This window comes from Lissotriton helveticus, chromosome 9, assembly GCF_964261635.1.
Source record: "Lissotriton helveticus chromosome 9, aLisHel1.1, whole genome shotgun sequence".
Lineage (NCBI taxonomy): Eukaryota > Metazoa > Chordata > Amphibia > Caudata > Salamandridae > Lissotriton > Lissotriton helveticus.
Window position 1 is genome coordinate 3,180,237 of NC_136070.1, and position 20,396 is coordinate 3,200,632.

The window sequence follows — 20,396 nt, forward strand, 5'->3', positions numbered from 1 at the left end:
ATCAAACCCACCCAAAGTGCGCAAGCGTGGTGAAGAGGAACGTCCAGTCTACCCTGTCGAATGCCTTCTCGGCATCTAACCCCACCAGTACTGCCGGGATCTTCTTTTCTCGATTAGATGGATTATACACCTAGTGTTGTCATGTGTCTGACGGGACCCAGACTGATCCGGATAGATGAGATCTGGCATAAGATTGTTCTGTCGGGTTGCGAGAATAGATGAGTATAATTTCGCATCTAGGTTGAGAAATGCGTTAGGGCGATACGAAGCGCACATCTGTGGATTTTTCCCTTGTTTTGGGATAACTGTCACGTCGCCATTGATGGGGTGACCCCGTCAGTCTCTGCCATCGTATTAAAAAGGTGGGTAAGATGGGGCAGAAGGTCGGGGCAACGGTTTTATAAAACTGAGCCGTAAACCCGTCGGGACCTGGGGCTCTCTGTGGTTTGAGAGATTTGATGGCTAAGGCCACCTCGCCTGAGGTTATAGGGGCCGTAAGCCAGTCATTCCAGTCGTGGGAGATTTGGGGGAGCTGCAGGGACCGTAGGTAGTTCCTTTGCACATCCCTTGATTCCCTCGTATAAAAGTTGCTAAAAAAGGCACCAAAAATGTCAGCTTTTTCTGCATCTTTGTGAATGAGTGCACCTCGTCCATCCTGTATGCCGCCTACGTATTCCCGTTCCCGTTTTTTCTTCAACTGTCGAGCTAAGTGTTTACCGACCTTGTTTCCCTGGGAGTAGGAAAGCTGACGGAGCTTCAGAAGGGTGTACTTCGCCCTTTTGTTGTATATGGCTCCAAGTTTCCCCCTTAATGCAGTGAGTGTGCGCAAGGATTCCCTAGTTGGCTTGTGTTTATGGGTCGATTCCGTTAATGTCAATTCGGCTTCCAGATCCACCCTTTCTTTAGTCCGGCATTTATTCAACTCGGAGTTAAGTGCTATACATCGGCCTCTAAAGACCACTTTAAAGGCGTCCCAATTATTGAACACTGAGGTATCTGCGGGGACATTCCTGGCGAATTAGTCGGTGATCGTATCTCTTAATTCTGTACAGAGTACCCTATCTCTCGTGAGGGAAGCCGGGAAGTACCATTTGGGAGAGGTAGAGGCTAGAGTGTCCCAGGATAAACCGATTGAGACTAGGCAGTGGTCTGACACGGAAAGTGGGAAAATCTTAGCCTCTCGGAGGGCTCCTATTAAGTTTTGGCTAATAAATATATAATCAAGCCTAGAGTTTGTGTGGTGTACATGTGAATAGAAGGTATAATCTCGTGTCTGGGGATATAGGGTCCACCAGGCATCCTTAAGGCCCATATCGTGTATTTGTTGTTTAGCCTCTGTGGAGAAAGCGCTCGACTCCTGTCTGTGGGAATGAGTGCTATTGAGATCTGCCTGCCAGGTTAGGGTAAGATTCCCCAGTATGTGTGTCGGACCCTCGGCCAAATCTTGTATTTTCCCCAGAAGCACCTGAAGGAAGGTTGTATGCCTGTTTTTGGTGCATATGACGAGATACATGTGCAGAGTCTACCCCTCAGGATGCCTTTAACCATTATCCAGCGGCCCTCCTTGTCAGATTTAGTTGCGGTGGGCTCAAACTTCGTAGAGGCGTGAAAAAGGATCGCTGCCCCCAGGGCTCAGTGAGCGCCGATGCCCAGTAAATAAGGGATCGTGTTTATGACGGAAGCAGGTCTCCTCGACAAGGGGTAGATGTGTCTCTTGTAGTGCTACTAAATCTAAGTGATGATCCGAAATATATTTCCAAACTTTTTGCCTTTTTTGAGGCGAGTTAAGGCCTTTCATATTCCAGGAGCCTACCCTACCATGAGTACCATTATATCCACACCTCCTCCCTCTCATGAACCTGTATAGTGGAGAAGTGTGGCTCACTGGTTAGAGGAGGCAGACCCTGAAGCAGAGGTCAGACCCGGGACCGGGGTTCAATTCCCGACGCGGCAGGGTCTTGAGCCCAAATATCCACGGACTCGATAATTCTCGTTTCGGTGCCTACTCAAATCATGGGTTCACACTCTGCAGCTCTGGGCATTAGCCTGCTTAATCTCCACTACGGCCCCCCCGCGGCGGGATGCCTGGCTTTCACCTTGGGGGAAGCCAGGACGGGTTCCCAAGGCAAGCGCCGAGATGCCTACGGGTAATCGAGCGCTATATAAGAACGCATAATAATAATAATAATAATAATATCAGTCTCCCATTCTCTGCAGCAAGGCCCCTACGCGACATGGAGCTGAAGTGTGTCTGTGGTGTATAACCCAACCTAGCGAAAGCGCATCCGCGTGTAGAACCTTTAAAAACCACCACCAGTTTCCCCCCCCCCTCATCCCGCAACCCCAAAACTAAAAAGAAGGAACATCATCAAGTGTCGGATCGGTGATAAGTTTCCGATTGTGGGTAGGGGAACCCACAAAGTCTTGATGGAGGGATGAAGTGACCAAGGTCCCAGCTTTCTCCTCCTCCGGACACTCTAATAAGTTCGAGTCACCCGACATGCTCAGATTGGCGAAGTCAGTAGGGCCACTCAATCGAGTTCCCTCAGTAGCATAAAGAAAGCGAAGCGAACAGGGCCATGTAGCGATTATGGCTCCGACCTGTAGCAAAGCCATGTCATCTCACAACATTAGTCTATGACAGTTCTAGGGTTGGTCCATCGGCCCACATGATGCCTCCATCTCCCAACGGGGTGGTCTGAAAGAGCCAACCAGCTGCAGCATGGACCCCGGGAGGTGGCACCGGGGTTGAGCATCGCGTCCTGACAGTGAGATAGGGTGGGTATCAGAAGATTAATGAACACCCTTTTCAATATTCCTTAATCTAAGGGACTTTCTTTTTCATATTTCAGGGATTCTGCCACTTTCATCTTGCACCAATGAGAATCGAATTTTCTTTACAGCATCTAAGCTTTATATCATATGATCTACACTTCATATTGTATGATCATTTCTGTTGTATCTGAAACATCCAAAGAAACTGATCAGAAAAGCAACATATGTTTAACAAATCTCTATTCCAAGGTGACTGCAAAATCTCATCACTATTTGAGAGGTCACATACATTTAACACACATTTATAATTCTGATTCAGGTGATGTATTCCTAATTGAATACAAACTGGTTCTTGATCCGCGCATGTGCGTTTTGTGTCTGTGGTATAAATGACTCCGGTGGGCTTCATGCAGGGCTGGATCAGCGAGATTACGGCGGCGGCGACTGGAGGCGTGCTCAGTGTGCCTGTAAAGAAGGTCCAAGAGGGCGAGTGGAGGCGTGCTCAGTGTGCCTGTAGAGAAGGTCCAAGAGGGCGAGTGGAGGCGTGCTCAGTGTGCCTGTAGTGAAGGTCCAAGAGGGCGAGTGGAGGCGTGCTCAGTGTGCCTGTAGAGAAGGTCCAAGAGGGCGAGTGGAGGCGTGCTCAGTGTGCCTGTAAAGAAGGTCCAAGAGAGCGAGTGGAGGCGTGCTCAGTGTGCCTGTAGAGAAGGCCCAAGAGGGCGAGTGGAGGCGTGCTCAGTGTGCCTGTAGAGCAGGTCCAAGAGGGCGAGTGGAGGCGTGCTCAGTGTGCCTGTAGTGAAGGCCCAAGAGGGCGAGTGGAGGCGTGCTCAGTGTGCCTGTAGTGAAGGCCCAAGAGGGCGAGTGGAGGCGTGCTCAGTGTGCCTGTAGTGAAGGTCCAAGAGGGCGAGTGGAGGCGTGCTCAGTGTGCCTGTAGAGAAGGCCCAAGAGGGCGAGTGGAGGCGTGCTCAGTGTGCCTGTAGAGAAGGCCCAAGAGGGCGAGTGGAGGCGTGCTCAGTGTGCCTGTAGTGAAGGTCCAAGAGGGCGAGTGGAGGCGTGCTCAGTGTGCCTGTAGAGAAGGTCCAAGAGGGCGAGTGGAGGCGTGCTCAGTGTGCCTGTAGAGAAGGCCCAAGAGGGCGAGTGGAGGCGTGCTCAGTGTGCCTGTAGTGAAGGTCCAAGAGGGCGAGTGGAGGCGTGCTCAGTGTGCCTGTAGAGAAGGCCCATGAGGGCGAGTGGAGGCGTGCTCAGTTTGCCTGTAGAGAAGGCCCAAGAGGGCGAGTGGAGGCGTGCTCAGTGTGCCTGTAGAGAAGGTCCAAGAGGGCGAGTGGAGGCGTGCTCAGTGTGCCTGTAGAGAAGGCCCAAGAGGGCGAGTGGAGGCGTGCTCAGTGTGCCTGTAGAGAAGGTCCAAGAGGGCGAGTGGAGGCGTGCTCAGTGTGCCTGTAGAGAAGGCCCAAGAGGGCGAGTGGAGGCGTGCTCAGTGTGCCTGTAGAGAAGGCCCAAGAGGGCGAGTGGAGGCGTGCTCAGTGTGCCTGTAGAGAAGGCCCAAGAGGGCGAGTGGAGGCGTGCTCAGTGTGCCTGTAGAGAAGGCCCAAGAGGGCGAGTGGAGGCGTGCTCAGTGTGCCTGTAGAGAAGGCCCAAGAGGGCGAGTGGAGGCGTGCTCAGTGTGCCTGTAGAGAAGGCCCAAGAGGGCGAGTGGAGGCGTGCTCAGTGTGCCTGTAGAGCAGGTCCAAGAGGGCGAGTGGAGGCGTGCTCAGTGTGCCTGTAGAGAAGGTCCAAGAGGGCGAGTGGAGGCGTGCTCAGTGTGCCTGTAGAGAAGGCCCAAGAGGGCGAGTGGAGGCGTGCTCAGTGTGCCTGTAGAGAAGGCCCAAGAGGGCGAGTGGAGGCGTGCTCAGTGTGCCTGTAGAGAAGGCCCAAGAGGGCGAGTGGAGGCGTGCTCAGTGTGCCTGTAGAGAAGGCCCAAGAGGGCGAGTGGAGGCGTGCTCAGTGTGCCTGTAGAGCAGGTCCAAGAGGGCGAGTGGAGGCGTGCTCAGTGTGCCTGAGGTCCAAGAGGGCGAGTGGAGGCGTGCTCAGGGTGCCTGAGGTCCAAGAGGGCGAGTGGAGGCGTGCTCAGTGTGCCTGTAAAGAAGGTCCAAGAGGGCGAGTGGAGGCGTGCTCAGTGTGCCTGTAAAGAAGGTCCAAGAGGGCGAGTGGAGGCGTGCTCAGTGTGCCTGTAGAGAAGGTCCAAGAGGGCGAGTGGAGGCGTGCTCAGTGTGCCTGTAAAGAAGGTCCAAGAGAGCGAGTGGAGGCGTGCTCAGTGTGCCTGTAGAGAAGGTCCAAGAGGGCGAGTGGAGGCGTGCTCAGTGTGCCTGTAAAGAAGGTCCAAGAGGGCGAGTGGAGGCGTGCTCAGTGTGCCTGTAGAGAAGGCCCAAGAGGGCGAGTGGAGGCGTGCTCAGTGTGCCTGTAGAGCAGGTCCAAGAGGGCGAGTGGAGGCGTGCTCAGTGTGCCTGTAGAGAAGGTCCAAGAGGGCGAGTGGAGGCGTGCTCAGTGTGCCTGTAGAGAAGGCCCAAGAGGGCGAGTGGAGGCGTGCTCAGTGTGCCTGTAGAGAAGGCCCAAGAGGGCGAGTGGAGGCGTGCTCAGTGTGCCTGTAGAGCAGGTCCAAGAGGGCGAGTGGAGGCGTGCTCAGTGTGCCTGTAGAGAAGGCCCAAGAGGGCGAGTGGAGGCGTGCTCAGTGTGCCTGTAGTGAAGGTCCAAGAGGGCGAGTGGAGGCGTGCTCAGTGTGCCTGTAGAGCAGGTCCAAGAGGGCGAGTGGAGGCGTGCTCAGTGTGCCTGTAGAGCAGGTCCAAGAGGGCGAGTGGAGGCGTGCTCAGTGTGCCTGTAGAGAAGGCCCAAGAGGGCGAGTGGAGGCGTGCTCAGTGTGCCTGTAGAGAAGGCCCAAGAGGGCGAGTGGAGGCGTGCTCAGTGTGCCTGTAGAGAAGGCCCAAGAGGGCGAGTGGAGGCGTGCTCAGTGTGCCTGTAGAGCAGGTCCAAGAGGGCGAGTGGAGGCGTGCTCAGTGTGCCTGTAGAGAAGGCCCAAGAGGGCGAGTGGAGGCGTGCTCAGTGTGCCTGTAGAGAAGGCCCAAGAGGGCGAGTGGAGGCGTGCTCAGTGTGCCTGTAGAGAAGGCCCAAGAGGGCGAGTGGAGGCGTGCTCAGTGTGCCTGTAGAGAAGGCCCAAGAGGGCGAGTGGAGGCGTGCTCAGTGTGCCTGTAGAGAAGGCCCAAGAGGGCGAGTGGAGGCGTGCTCAGTGTGCCTGTAGAGCAGGTCCAAGAGGGCGAGTGGAGGCGTGCTCAGTGTGCCTGTAGAGAAGGCCCAAGAGGGCGAGTGGAGGCGTGCTCAGTGTGCCTGTAGTGAAGGCCCAAGAGGGCGAGTGGAGGCGTGCTCAGTGTGCCTGTAGAGAAGGCCCAAGAGGGCGAGTGGAGGCGTGCTCAGTGTGCCTGTAGAGCAGGTCCAAGAGGGCGAGTGGAGGCGTGCTCAGTGTGCCTGTAGAGAAGGCCCAAGAGGGCGAGTGGAGGCGTGCTCAGTGTGCCTGTAGAGAAGGCCCAAGAGGGCGAGTGGAGGCGTGCTCAGTGTGCCTGTAGAGAAGGCCCAAGAGGGCGAGTGGAAGTCTGGTCCAGGCCTCAGGTAACCGGAGGTGTTCAGTGGTAAAAATGTGTCTTAGAGGGAAGGATGATGCCTTGCAGACCAAAGGAAGGAAAGTTCATGTATCAAACCTCTCAGTGTTAGCTGTGATGCCATGTCGTTTATTTTATGCAGATGCCAAGCCACATGAAGCGTCTGATGAGGAAAACACAGATCCAGAGCTGGCGGGGGCCATCAGGAAGATGAAAATGCTGGATAAAATCCTGGCAAAGAAGCAAGTACGAGAGAAAGAAGTAAAATACCAGGGCCAGCAGATGAGGAAAAAACTGTGGGAAGAGCTGCAGGTATGAATTCAAAGCGTGTACTGTGAAGTTTATATTATCAGGCTGATGTCTGTTGCACCTTCTCATGAGCAGGGCTGTGCCTAGTCACATTGACTGGTACTCCCTCCCACCCACATGCCCTCCCTTACTCTACAGGAAGATCTGAAAGAAAATGTGTCTGACAAGCCGGGTCTGATGGCTCAGTGGACTAATGCGTCCACTGCAGGGGCCTGTGTTCGATCTCATGGTGACAGGTTCAAATCCCAGTGGGTCCACTCAGCCTTTCGTCCATCTAAGGTCGATAAAATAAGTACCATTGAGTTGGGTAACAATAAACATCTCCTATTCAGCGCAAAGATACCTACGGGTGAATGTGTGCATTACAAATACACATGTTATGTCATATAAAGTTTAAGCCGATAAAACACTTTCAAATATTTCAGAACTGGCTCATATTCTCAGAAACAAAATCTGTAATTGAATTATCTTAAAACAGTTAGGATGTGTCAGCACGTCAGTGTGCTGCAGCCATTTTGCCTGTTCATCCATCATCTGGGGATGGCAACCTATTCAAAAAGCATTCACCAACATTATTAATCTGTTCTCAACCCAGCAATAAGTGACAGGGAGCTTCCACAGCTTTGTTAAAAACTTCTCATCGTTTCTGTATAGCCTTCCCGAGTCAATGACGTTAGGTAACAAAATAATCTTCAAACTGTGCTTTAATCACTTGTACAATGTGCACTCAACCTGTCTACTAGAGTAACACTAGCACGTTGCTAATGGTGTATACATTCATTCATTGATGCATTAATTCAGTTATGCATTTGCTTTTTTTAATTTTCATTCCAGTTTCTCCTTATCCAGCACTCTGTCCTGCTTCTTTTACCCTGGTATTCTTTGTCCTTGGAGCACATGGGCGACTCAGTCTGAATCAGTTAAATTCTTTTTCCTGAGAGCAAATGGCAGAACCAGTCAGAATCTGGTGTATTCTTTGTCCTGGGATCACATGGCAAAATCAGTCGGAGTGCGCTATATTCTTTTCCTTGTGAGCACGTGGAGCGATCAGTCAGAATCTGGGATAAGCTTTGTCCTGAAAGAACGTGTCAGAATCTGGATTATTCTTTTCCCTGCAAGCACTTGGAAGAATCATTCAGAATCTGGTATATTCTTTGTCTGGAGAGCAAATGGCAGAATCTGTCAGAATTTAGTACATCCTTTGTCATTGGAGCACATGACAGAATCCCTCAGAATCTGATATATTCTCTGTCGGGATAGCATGTGGCAGAATCTGGTATATTGTTTGTCCTGGGTTCACATGGCAAAACCAGTCAGAGTGTGGTATATTCCTTTCCATCAAACACGTGGAAGAATCAGTCAGAATCTGGGATGTTCTTTTTCTGGAGAGCACATGACAAAACCACTCAGAATTTGGGGTATTCTTTGTCCTGAGAGCATGTGTCCGAATCCATCGGAATCTGGTATATTGGTTGTCCGGAGAACACACGGCAGAACCAGTCAGAATCTAGAATATCCTTTGTGATTGGAGCACATGACAGTATCCGTTAGAATCTGTGTTGGAAAGGGGAATCTCTGGTTGGCGCAGTGCAGCACTGGCGACAAGCAGGGACTCTCTCTTCCACGTCAGGGCTAAGGGTTACCTTCAAGAACAACCTCTGCTTACCCTCTAGGTAGTGTGGCGCAAGCAGTCTAGGCTAATCTCTGGGGCACATTGGGTTAAACATTTGCAGTATCACACCCTTCACCACCAACCCACCACACAATGACACCAAACTGTATTTGTAAAAAATATATATCTTTATATATTGTTCAAAAGCAGGCTTGTAAATACAGTCTTGGTTACTTAAGAAATGCGAGGTTCCAGTTACTCTTAAAAAGTCACAGTGTCTTCAAAATGCAAGGTTTTGGGCCTTCTGCCCAGGTTTATCAAGGTTCAGTGTTTTCTAGCGCCTCAATGCGCTTCCCCCCCCGCCTCCGCTCGCTTCCTCGGCGAAATTCGGGCCCGACCTGCCAAAGCTCACGCTTCCCGCGTGAGCCGCGAAAGGCACGGCCGGGTCCGCTCTGGTAGTGAGTTACCCTTCGGGGCTCGACTCGAGGGCAGAGGGCCGCGGGCCACCGGGAGCGTCAGGAGGGGCCTCGGGGGCCAGGAGCAGGGCGAGCCTCTGACTCAGGGGCGGCTCGCGCTGCAGGGCAGACAGCAGCTGCGAGGCTCCCGGGGCGCCCAAGTTCACACAGCGCGGTGCGGGCTCAAGTTGCAGGACGCTCGCACCGCGAGGGGGCAAAGACACAGTACCTTGTAAATTCCTTGGAGATCTTGGAGCGGACGGCTGCCAGGGGAGCTGTCCCACGTCGCGTTGTCTTCCTTGGGGGTGCGGCGGCCTGCGAGTCTCAGCTGCAGGTCACAGGGCACCCGGGATGGCGGTGCGGTCACGGGACAGGGTTCTCCCAGCAAGGTTCGCTTCGGTCGCTGAAGGGGGAAGCTGCAGCAGGCGGGGCTGAGGGGGGTGCACTCCACGAAGCGCGGTGCACAGATCAGGCGGGGCCCGGCAGCGAGTCACTTCCCAGCTGCGGGGGCCAGGGGGTCTCAGCGCCCAAGTTACGAGGGGCACAATCTTGGCAGTGCCTGTCTTTGCGGGGCAGCCTGTACCTCGGGGGTCAAACAGGCGGCGATGCTCGGACCGGACAGGTCCTCCCTTTCCTTTGTGAGGGCGGCTCAGCGCAGACAGTCACGGCGCTCGGACCAGCGTGGGGCTGGTCTTCACTTTGGAGCTGGCACACGATCAGGCCACAGTCACGGTGGTCGGGGGAGGGGCACAGCTGCACGAATTGTTAGAGAGCGTGGCGGAGGGCACAGCGCTCTCAAACCTCCTTCACTCGGCGCTGTAGAGACACACAGCACACGCCAGCAGCAGCTTTCTTCAGAGGGGTAGCGCCCACTGTTCCTGGGGCGCTGGTCAGGGGGCAAGTTCACAGGCAAGCCCTTGGAGATCTTTCAGCAGAGTTTGGCACAAAGTTCAATAAAAGCAAAAGTCTCTTGTAGTCTCTTCTTTTCCTCTCCTTCTGCAGCAAGGCACCAGACACAGGCCAGAGACAGCACTCCTCCTTGTAGTCCTTCCAGGTCCTTCTCTTCGGGCAGAGTTTCTTCTGTAGCGCAAACAGGATCTAATTTACAAGGAGCAGGGCTCCTACTTTTATACCCAGTTTCTTTTGTTCTAGCAGGCCAGGGGGCCTTTGCATAACTGCTCCAGTCCCTGAGCACTTGTGGTGGGTACTTCTGCTTCTGCATTCAGTGTGAGGGCAGGCACATCAGCCGCTCCCCAGGGGGGCGGAGCCAGCATTGTGAGGACAGGGGCAGCCAGGAGCACTTTGTTGACAAGCTTCGGTCCTTCCTGGGCCAGGTGCAGGCTGAGTCATCAGTCGCTCCCCAGGGGGGCGGAGCCAGCATTGTGGAGGCAGAGCACAGCCTGATGCATCATTCAGGGGAAACTCCCACCTCCCACTAAGGTGTCATCCTGCTATTCACCACCTGTCACCTCCCAGCCCTGTCACTCACACAACTCAGACAGTCAGATACACACAAGAGCAGAGGCGGGCTGAAATGGTTAGGCAAGCAAATGCTAACTTTCTAAAAGTAGCATTTGCAAACACAGGATATTAAAATAAACTTTACTACAAGAAGTATTTTATCATTCTGAGTTCAGGCATACTAAACATTAATTTCTACCATGTTCCCTGAGCCTGCTGGGATTATAGAGTGTAATAATTCCAGCAGCCCATCTGGCCTATAAGGGAACTGGTAGCCTTACAATAGTGAAAAACGAATTTGGCAGTAATTCACTATTAGAACATGCCACACACATCAGAGCATGTCCTACCTTACACTTACAATGCACCCTGCCCTCAGGCCTACCATAGGGGTGACTAATATGAAGTTAAGGGAAGGTTTAGGGGCTGGCAAGTGTGTGCACTTGCCCAGCCAGCATGACAGTACCAGACTGTACGCAGGTTCTGCAATGGCAGACCATAGACACATTTTTAAGGCTGCTTCTGTGGGTGGCGCAACCAGCGCTGCAGGCCCACTAGCAGTATTGGCATTCACAAGCCCTGGCACTCCTGGTGCACTTTACTGGGGACTAACAGTAAATCCAATGAACCAATCATGGACATCAATCAAATGTACACTTTACAGTAGGGAGAGCATATGCACTTTAGCACTGGTCAGCAGTGGTAAAGTGCCCAGAGTCATTAAACCAACAAAAACAGGTCAGAGAGAGTATTGGAGGTAGGCAAAAAGTTTAGGGATGACCCTGCAGAGAGGCCCAGGTCCAACAATCTGGTATATTGTTTGTCTGTAGAGCATGAGAGAATGACTCAGAATCTGGTATATTCTTTGTCTGGAGAGCAAATGGCAGAATCTGTCAGAATTTAGTACATCCTTTGTCATTGGAGCACATGACAGAATCCCTCAGAATCTGATATATTCTCTGTCGGGATAGCATGTGGCAGAATCTGGTATATTGTTTGTCCTGGGTTCACATGGCAAAACCAGTCAGAGTGTGGTATATTCCTTTCCATCAAACACGTGGAAGAATCAGTCAGAATCTGGGATGTTCTTTTTCTGGAGAGCACATGACAAAACCACTCAGAATTTGGGGTATTCTTTGTCCTGAGAGCATGTGTCCGAATCCATCGGAATCTGGTATATTGGTTGTCCGGAGAACACACGGCAGAACCAGTCAGAATCTAGAATATCCTTTGTGATTGGAGCACATGACAGTATCCGTTAGAATCTGGTATATTGTTTGTCTGGAGAGCATGAGAGAATGACTCAGAATCTGGTATATTCTTTGTCTGGAGAGCAAATGGCAGAATCAGTCAGAATTTAGTACATCCTTTGTCATTGGAGCACATGACAGAATCCCTCAGAATCTGATATATTCTCTGTCGGGATAGCATGTGGCAGAATCTGGTATATTGTTTGTCCTGGGTTCACATGGCAAAACCAGTCAGAGTGTGGTATATTCCTTTCCATCAAACACGTGGAAGAATCAGTCAGAATCTAGTATATTCATTTACCAGCGGGTCCGGGGAAGAATCAGCCAGTATCTGTTAAATTCTTTGTTCAGGGAGCACATGGCAGAATCATTCAGCATCTGGTATATTCTTTTTCTGGAGAGCATATGGCAGAATCAGTCAGAATTTAGTACATCCTTTGTCATTGGAGCACATGACAAAATCCATCAGAATCTGGTATATTCTCTGTCGGGATAGCATGTGGCAGAATCTGTCAGAATCTGGTATATTCTCTGTCGGGATAGCATGTAGCAGAATCTGTCAGAATCTGGTATACTCTCTGTCGGGATAGCATGTGGCTGAATCTGGTATATTCTTTGTCCTGAGAGCACATGGCAGAATCCGTCAGAATCTGGTATATTCTCTGTCGGGATAGCATGTGGCAGAATCCGTTAGAAGCTGGTATATTCCCTGTCGGGATAGCATGTGGCAGAATCTGGTATATTCTTTGTCCTGAGAGCACATGGCAGAATCCGGCAGAATCTGGTATATTCTCTGTCGGGATAGCATGTGGCAGAATCCGTTAGAAGCTGGTATATTCTCTGTCGAGATAGCATGTGGCAGAATCCGTCAGAATCTGGTATATTCTATGTTGGGATAGCATGTGGCAGAATCCGGCAGAATCTGGTATATTCTCTGTCGGGATAGCATGTGGCAGAATCCGTTAGAAGCGGGTATATTCTCTCTCGGGATAGCATGTGGCAGAATCTGGTATATTCTCTGTCGGGATAGCATGTGGCAGAATCTGGTATATTCTTTGTTCTGAGAGCACATGGCAGAATCCGTTAGAAGCTGGTATATTCTCTGCCGGGAAAGCATGTGGCAGAATCGGGCAGAATCTGGTATATTTTTTCATTGCAAGTGCTTTTGAAGAGTCTTATAGGACTCCAGTACACATTTACCGCACAAGATTACGAATGCAGGTGATCCACTCATTGTACTCAGCACCATTGCCCAGGAGCGAGTATCCACACAAAAGAACTGCCAGGGCACGTCTTTATGTTGATTAAAGGCCCCTTTGTGTCCGTTTGGGTTTCACGCGTTTATCAAAGCCCTGCCTTACGACTTCACTCTTCATATCGAATATGCAGGATCTCAGAATCAGAATATCCCTTCTTGATGACTGTGTTTGGCCCTGATGTTGATGGGCCTCATATAACTCACTGTAAGATAGTTTAACAGCTAAGGCAAGACCTCCAGCAGAAGACAGAGATTTCAAAGGCTCCGAGAAAGTAATACGTGCTATATCCTAAATGTGGACAGGAATCAAAATATTAGTCCTAGCAGAAGTGTCATTGACTGCACCGACCCTGCATGTATCCTATTACCAGCGGGTGTCAATATGTTACACAACTCACCCAGGAAGGTATCCGCGCGCTGAAGCAGGAGCTGTGTGGACCGAGCCAGGGTCTGGGCAAGGTGGTAAGCCAGGTCTTCAGGTTCTTGCGGAATTCGAGAACTGAGGAGGAGGCTCAGATGTGCAGGGGCAGGTGATGGCAGGCTTTAGGAACGTGTTAGGAGAAGGCATAACTGCCGGATCTGGTTCTAGACATGCCTGAGAGGTGTGACTAGGAGACCGGCTGAGCAGGGGTGTCTGGTAAGTTTGTGGAAGAAGTTTACGTGTTTATTTAGGCACATGGGGTGAATGTTGAGAAAGGCTTTGTATGTGTGCGCGAGTAGGTTGAAAAGTGCTTGCTTGTTTGTGGTTTGGGAGCCAGTGGAGTTCTATGATGTGGAGTGTGATGTGAGTGGCAATTTAAGGGTGGGCCTGGCTGCTGAATTTTGTATGGTCTGAAGTCCTCTGGTCAGTTGAGTGTTGATTCCAGCTTAGAGTGCGTTGCTGTAGTCCAGTTTTCTGGTGATGCCAGCGTGGGTGATGGTTCTGCTGGTGTTGGTGGGGAGTTGCATTCACTTGGCAGGTCATGGTGAGTTGGTTGTCAATTACTTGTCTGAGGTTATTTGTATGTGTTGCTGGTAAAGGTGTGGTTCTCAATCCGGCAGGCCTCAAGGTGGAGTCCCAAATCAAGGTGTCTTTGCTGATGATTCCAACTTCTGTCTTGTACGTGTTCAGCTTGTGGCCCTTTTTTTCCCTCCATCTGGCAGCTTCGGTCACGCAGGTGGAGAAACTGGTCCCAGTGTTTGGTGTCTTGTCGAAGATCGATAATACGAGCTGGGTGTCGTCAGCGAGGAGATGATGTTGATTCCGTGGGCTTGGATGATGCTGGCGAGTGGGGTAATCAACCGATTGGGGCTGGGTGAGGATCTTTGTGGAACTCTGCAGATGAGGTTATCCGCATCTGAGGTGCAGTGGACCAGGCGCAAGTTCGTCCACAACAAAGAAACAGGAGCACAACAAAAGGTAAAACTATTCAGACCTCCACTTGGATAGAGTAGATCACCTTTTAATTCAAACCCCAGCTAGTCGAGCTGACAGTGCGTCTAACTCCAGGGTTTTAAACGGCCCTAGCTCTCTTTCTCTATCTGCTTTAATGTTGTCTTGCTTTTGTTCTTTCTTTCCAATTCTTTCCATCTTTTCTACAATTCTCATCTTCTTTGCTGGCATCTTTCTTTCATTATTTTTCTTTCATCTCTGCTTTTCCTTGCCCCCTCCCGCCGTCCGTGTCCTCTCCCGCCCCCTCCCGCCGTCCGTGTCCTCTCCCACCCCCTCCCGCCGTCCGTGTCCACTCCCGCCCCCTCCCGCCGTCCGTGTCCACTCCCGCCCCCTCCCGCCGTCCGTGTCCACTCCCGCCCCCTCCCGCCGTCCGTGTCCACTCCCGCCCCCTCCCGCCGTCCGTGTCCACTCCCGCCCCCTCCCGCCCCCTCCCGCCGTCCGTCAAATTGCAAACGTGGAAATAGCAGAGAAACGTGTGAACGGTTTTCTCGACTTGACCTGAATAGATGGAGCAGAGTGGAATTTTTGTTCCGCCTTTTATGATGCCCAGTGTCTAGTCTGTGCATGCCAGCAGAAATACCTTTGCACGCGCATGGCATCTGGTCTGGCTGTTTGGTTCACGAGCTGCCACAGAAGGACCATCCCAAGTTTTACCTCAGCACATACCTACATTCCTACGTCGTCGAGTCAGACGAGCTCTCTCTGTGACCACAGGAAGGTGGTTTGAAAAGGATCACGCTGGCGATGGGGCGCTCTCACTGAAGTCTGTGGCCGCCCCCCAAATCTGCGGAAAGGGCTGCAAGAGAGTGCAGGCTCCCAGTCCTGTCAGAGAGCATATCCGTAACATGTCCAAGCCCTCGCGCTTTGGCCAGGCCCGCGACTTCAGCTTGTGCACAATCAAAAGTGACTGCCTCGAGGAAATATGGCTCGCCCAGAAAACTAACATCAAGTGAAAAGATTCTGAGAAATTACAGTGAGGGGAGCCTGGTAAAGCCTCATCATGCGGAAACGGCGCAAGTTCGTCCACAACAAAGAAACAGGAGCACAACAAAAGGTAAAACTATTCAGACCTCCACTTGGATAGAGTAGATCACCTTTTAATTCAAACCCCAGCTAGTCGAGCTGACAGTGCGTCTAACTCCAGGGTTTTAAACGGCCCTAGCTCTCTTTCTCTATCTGCTTTAATGTTGTCTTGCTTTTGTTCTTTCTTTCCAATTCTTTCCATCTTTTCTACAATTCTCATCTTCTTTGCTGGCATCTTTCTTTCATTATTTTTCTTTCATCTCTGCTTTTCCTTTCCTTGTTTCCTTGTTTTCTTTTTTTGTTTTGTTCTTGTTCTTCTTTGTTCTTGTTCCCCTGTCTTTCTTTATCCTTCTTCCTTTTTTCCCCTCTGTGTGTCTCTTCTCCCTTTTTCTAAAATTTTGCTTTGTTCATTATTCTTTGGGTCCACTTTTTCATTTTTTTCTTTCTCTGTCTTTTTTTTCTTTTAGGTAGTTTCTTTTTCTTTTTGTTCCGTTTGCCTTTCCTTTTTTTACACCTTTAAAGCAACAATTACTCCAAATACGTTAACAAATCAAATTTGTAGTTCTCCAGTTTTTCCTCCTCTGGAGTTTCAAAAGGTTCACCATCAGTGTTGGAGAGTTAAATAACATGGATTCATTATTAATGGCGGAAAGCAACGTGGAATCTTAATTTGGATATGCTTTTCTCACACCCACGAATCTCAGCTGAGCTGTAGAGGCAGGTAGAGGTCAGAGATGGCGGGGAATCCGGGTCTCGTCGAGCTGGGCAGTCTTGATCCGGAGGATGGACTTACAGCAAACCGCAGCGCTTAGATGGTGCCTGCAGATGCAGGGTGGCTACTCCTTAGCCACAAGGGAGAGTCTTCAGAAATAGTCAAGAGTTCTTTCGTGGAAAGTAGTCAAGATTCAGAATTATCTAATTTGGGAAGGGGGCCTGCTCCTACCTTTATCCTAAGAAAAGGGGCTGGCACGCGACTAGGTCCTGCCCATGGGTGGGACCAGGAGGGGGGTGGTTACACCCCTTTCCTTTGTCCGGTCTCTCCCCAGCTCAGGGGCTGGTGTGCCCCTGGAACTGGTTTGAGCCAGCCTATGCTCAGTGAGCACCGGGGTGCCACTTGCAGTCACCTTCCTTTCAGCCCTGCCTACCTGGGATACACAAAATCCTGTCTGGGATGGTGCTGGCACCGCCCCTGACAGGAAACCCTTTGTCCAGGCCTCCCTCGCTGGAAGGACTCCCAGCAGCAGGAGGGCAGACTTGTGTCTCGGTGGCAGCATCCATTTTGTGGAGCTGAGGCTGTGTTCAACTTTAACCGGGGTTACAGCTACCAACTTGTCTTCTCCCTCTAGAGGGGTGGGATGCTACCCCCGTCGCCAGAACTGGCGAGGGGGTAGTATTCCAAAGCGTATGACACCTTACACGACATGTTTAGATAATGTCAGACCAAAGTTACCAAAACCGCGAGGATTATAAGGCACTTAAGAGTATATGGTCTGACGCTATCATGGAAACTGCTAAGGGATAGATCCCGAAGGCCGCAGACAGGCTCAGCTCATGCCAGAGCACTATCTCATACGATTCCAAGCACTCTGCCTCCAGGATTGTTAAGGCCTGCCATAGGAGTGACTGATAGGAGATCTGTGTGCCCATTTTAGGTTTAGATATAGGTATACTATATCTAAAGCAAAGGGTGATTACACCAACTTGCCCCAGCTGTCAGCAGCCAGTTGTGTCTGTTTAGTTAGCCAGCCCAGGGGTGGCATAATACATGCTGCAGCCCCTGGGAGACCTCTGGGTGCACCTCTGCCCTGGTTACAGGGACTCAAGAGAGGGCCCAGTGCCAATTCAGTACCTGGGTACAATTTGGAATAGAGAGAACAGCTAGGCTGTGGGTCTGATTAGCAGGCCCACAGCCAGGGAAAGTCGTAAACCAGTGAAGCAAAAAGCAAAAATCTGGGTGATCATACGATTGCAGACCCTACTCTCCTACAAAACCAACACCAATTGCCTGGTCCAACCACACCCTCATCAGCTTTAGCTTATCTATCCCACACCATCGCAGAAACACCCTCATGAAATGTTCGCGACTGGAGATCCAGCGAGTATCCACACAAAAGAACTGCCAGGGCACGTCTTTATGTTGATTAAAGGCCCCTCTGTGTCCGTTTGGGTTTCACGCTTTTATCAAAGCCCTGCCTTACGACTTCACTCTTCATATCGAATATGCAGGATCTCAGAATCAGCATATCCCTTCTTGATGAACTGCGTTTAGCCCTGATGTTGATGGGCCTTATATAACTCACTGTAAGATAGTTTAACAGCTAAGGCAAGACCTCCAGCAGAAGACAGAGTTTTCAAAGGCTCCGAGAAAATAATACGTGCTATATCCTAAATGTGGACAGGAATCAAAATATTTGTGCTAGCAGAAGTGTCGTCGACTGCACCGATTCAGCATGTATCCTATTACCAGCGGGTGGCAATATGTTATGTGTACCAGAACGGGCTGAGGGCGCTTGGCAGCTGGATGAATTCCAACCATCTCCAGCTGAACGCTACTAAAACTGAGATCATGGTTATCGGCAAGAAAGCGGATCTATGGGGTGACATCTGGTGGCCTCCGGAATTGGGACCTACCCCGACTCCGGTAATGGAGACAAAAAATCTTGGAGTGTGGCTAGATCCCGCCCTTAGTTTTGTCTCCCATACTATAAGAACAGCCGCCAGTTGCTTTGGCATTTTGCGAGGATTAAGACCAGCTCTGAAATTCTTTGATGCCTCCACCAGGCAACTGGTGTTGCAGGCGACGGTGATCTCTCGGCTGGATTATGCCAGTTCTCTCTTGATTGGGGTGAACCAAGCTGAAAACACGTCTGCAACGGGTGCAGAATGCTGCAGCCAGGGTTGTGGTTGGTCTGCCCAGGTTTTGCTCCGCTGCCAGTACTCTGAAGTTTCTGAATTGGCTTCCTGTCAAGCAGAGGATTGAGTTTAAAGTACTCTGTTTGTCCTATAAAATCTTTAAGGGACCTTCGGCACCGATCCTTACGAATCTTTGGACGCCTTATGTCCCTGCCCGCTCTTTGAGATCTTTAGGCCAGGATCTCGCAGTTGTCCCTCGGTTCAAGCTTAGCCGAGCTGGAGGCCGCTCATTTAGAGTTTGGGCTGCTGCCCTCTGGAATTCTCTTCCTTTAAAGATACGTGCATCGGACAATCTTTTTCTGTTTCGTAGGGCCATCAGACTTTTTTATTCCCTTAAAGCCTGTTTCTTCTTAGTTTGCTGCCTTTTTTTAGTTGTGTTGTGTTGACTACCTTGTCAGGCGCCAGGACGCCCCTTTGCTGGGGCAGCTGTGCGCCGAATAAATGTCTATAACATAACATAACATATTTGTAAACCACACAACTCACCCAGGAAGGTATCCGCGTGCTGAAGCAGGAGCTGTGTAGACCGAGCCAGGGTCTGGGCTAGGTGATCAGCCAGGTCTTCAGGTTCTCGCGGAAATCAAGAACTGAGGAGGAGGCTCAGATGTGCAGGGGCAGGTGATTGCAGGCTTTAGGAACGTGTTTGGAGAAGGCATAACTGCCGGATCTGGTTCTAGACATGCCTGAGAGGTGTGAGTAGGAGACCGGCTGAGCAGAGGTGTCTGGTAAGTTTGTGGAAGAAGTTTACATGTTTATTTAGGCACATGGGGTGAATGTTGAGTAAAACTTTGTATGTTTGCGCGAGTAGGTTGAAAAGTGCTTGCTTGTTTGTGGATTGGGAGCCAGTGGAGCTCTATGATGTGAAGTGTGATGTGGGCCTGGCTGCTGAATTTTGTATGGTCTGAAGTCCTCTGGTCAGTTGAGTGTTGATTCCAGCTTAGAGTGCGTTGCTGTAGTCCAGTTTTCTGGTGATGCCAGCGTGGGTGATGGTTCTGCTGGTGTTGGTGGGGAGTTGCATTCACTTGGCAGGTCATGGTGAGTTGGTTGTCAATTACTTGTCTGAGGTTATTTGTATGTGTTGCTGGTAGAGGTATGGTTCACAATCCGGCAGGCCTCCAGGTGGAGTCCCAAATCAAGGTGTCTTTGCTGATGATTCCTACTTCTGTCTTGTCTGTGTTCAGCTTGGGGCCCTTTTTTCCCTCCATCTGGCAACTTCAGTCACGCAGGTGGAGAAACTGGTCCCAGTATTTGGTGTCTTGTCGAAGATCGATAATACGAGCTGGGTGTCGTCAGCGAGGAGATGATGTTGATTCCGTGGGCTTGGATGATGCTGGCGAGTGGGGTAATCAACCGATTGGGGCTGGGTGAGGATCTTTGTGGAACTCTGCAGATGAGGTTATCCGCATCTGAGGTGCAGTGGACCAGGCTCACCAGCTGGGTGTGGCCTGTCAATAAGGAACACATCCTGCAAAGTGCAGTACCGTGGATGCCAATGGGAAAGCTCCAGTAGGATAAGTGTAGGAAGGTAGATCCCTGACTATGGTTGCCCCCAACTTTTTGCCTGGTGTTTTGCTGGTTTTCTGACTTAGTTGACCTGGGGCCCTGCTATTCAGGACCCCAGGCCCACTGCTCTCTCTGTAAAATGGATTCCATGTACCTTAGGTACATATCTAATTGGATACTGAGTCACCTTATCAGTCCCTGTACAGTGTACCTTAGGTACCCAGGGCATAGGTGTACCCAGGGCCTACCAGGGGCTGCAGCATGTATTATGCCACCCCTGGCTGGCCATCCTAATCTGACACAACTGGCTGCACGACAGCTGGGGCAAGGTGGTGTAATCACCCTTTGCTTTAGATATAGTATACCTATATCTAACCCTAAAAATGGACACACAGATCTCCTATCAGTCACTCCTATGGCAGGCCTTGACAATCCTGAAGGCAGAGTGCTTGGAATCGTGTGAGATAGTGCTCTGGCATGAGCTGAGCCTGTCTGCGGCTTTCGGGAACCATCCCTTAGCCGTTTCCATGATATCGCATACCATATACTCTTAAGTGCATTATAATCCTCGCGGTTATATGCCAACTCTGGTATCGCTTTATCAAAACATGTCGAGTAAGGTGTCATACGAATTGGAATACTAACCCCTCGCCAATTCTGGCGACGGGGTTAGCATTCCACCCTTCTAGAGGGACACGACATATATGTAACCTGTAACCCCGGTTAAAGTTAGACAGAGCCTTAGCTCCACAAAATGGATGCTGCCACCGAGACACAAGTCTGCC

General features: G+C 50.8%; 1 protein-coding gene across 2 annotated transcripts in view; it reads left to right on the forward strand.

Moving 5' to 3' along the window:
* Nucleotides 1-20,396, forward strand: part of LOC144780842 (fibrous sheath-interacting protein 1-like) — a 746,598-nt gene that overhangs the window by 62,956 nt on the left and 663,246 nt on the right. For both annotated transcript variants that reach the window (XM_078659336.1, XM_078659337.1), the window contains exon 4: nucleotides 6,538-6,707. In XM_078659336.1, coding sequence (XP_078515462.1) covers nucleotides 6,538-6,707 — 170 coding nt within the window. The remainder of the gene's footprint in view (nucleotides 1-6,537; nucleotides 6,708-20,396) is intronic.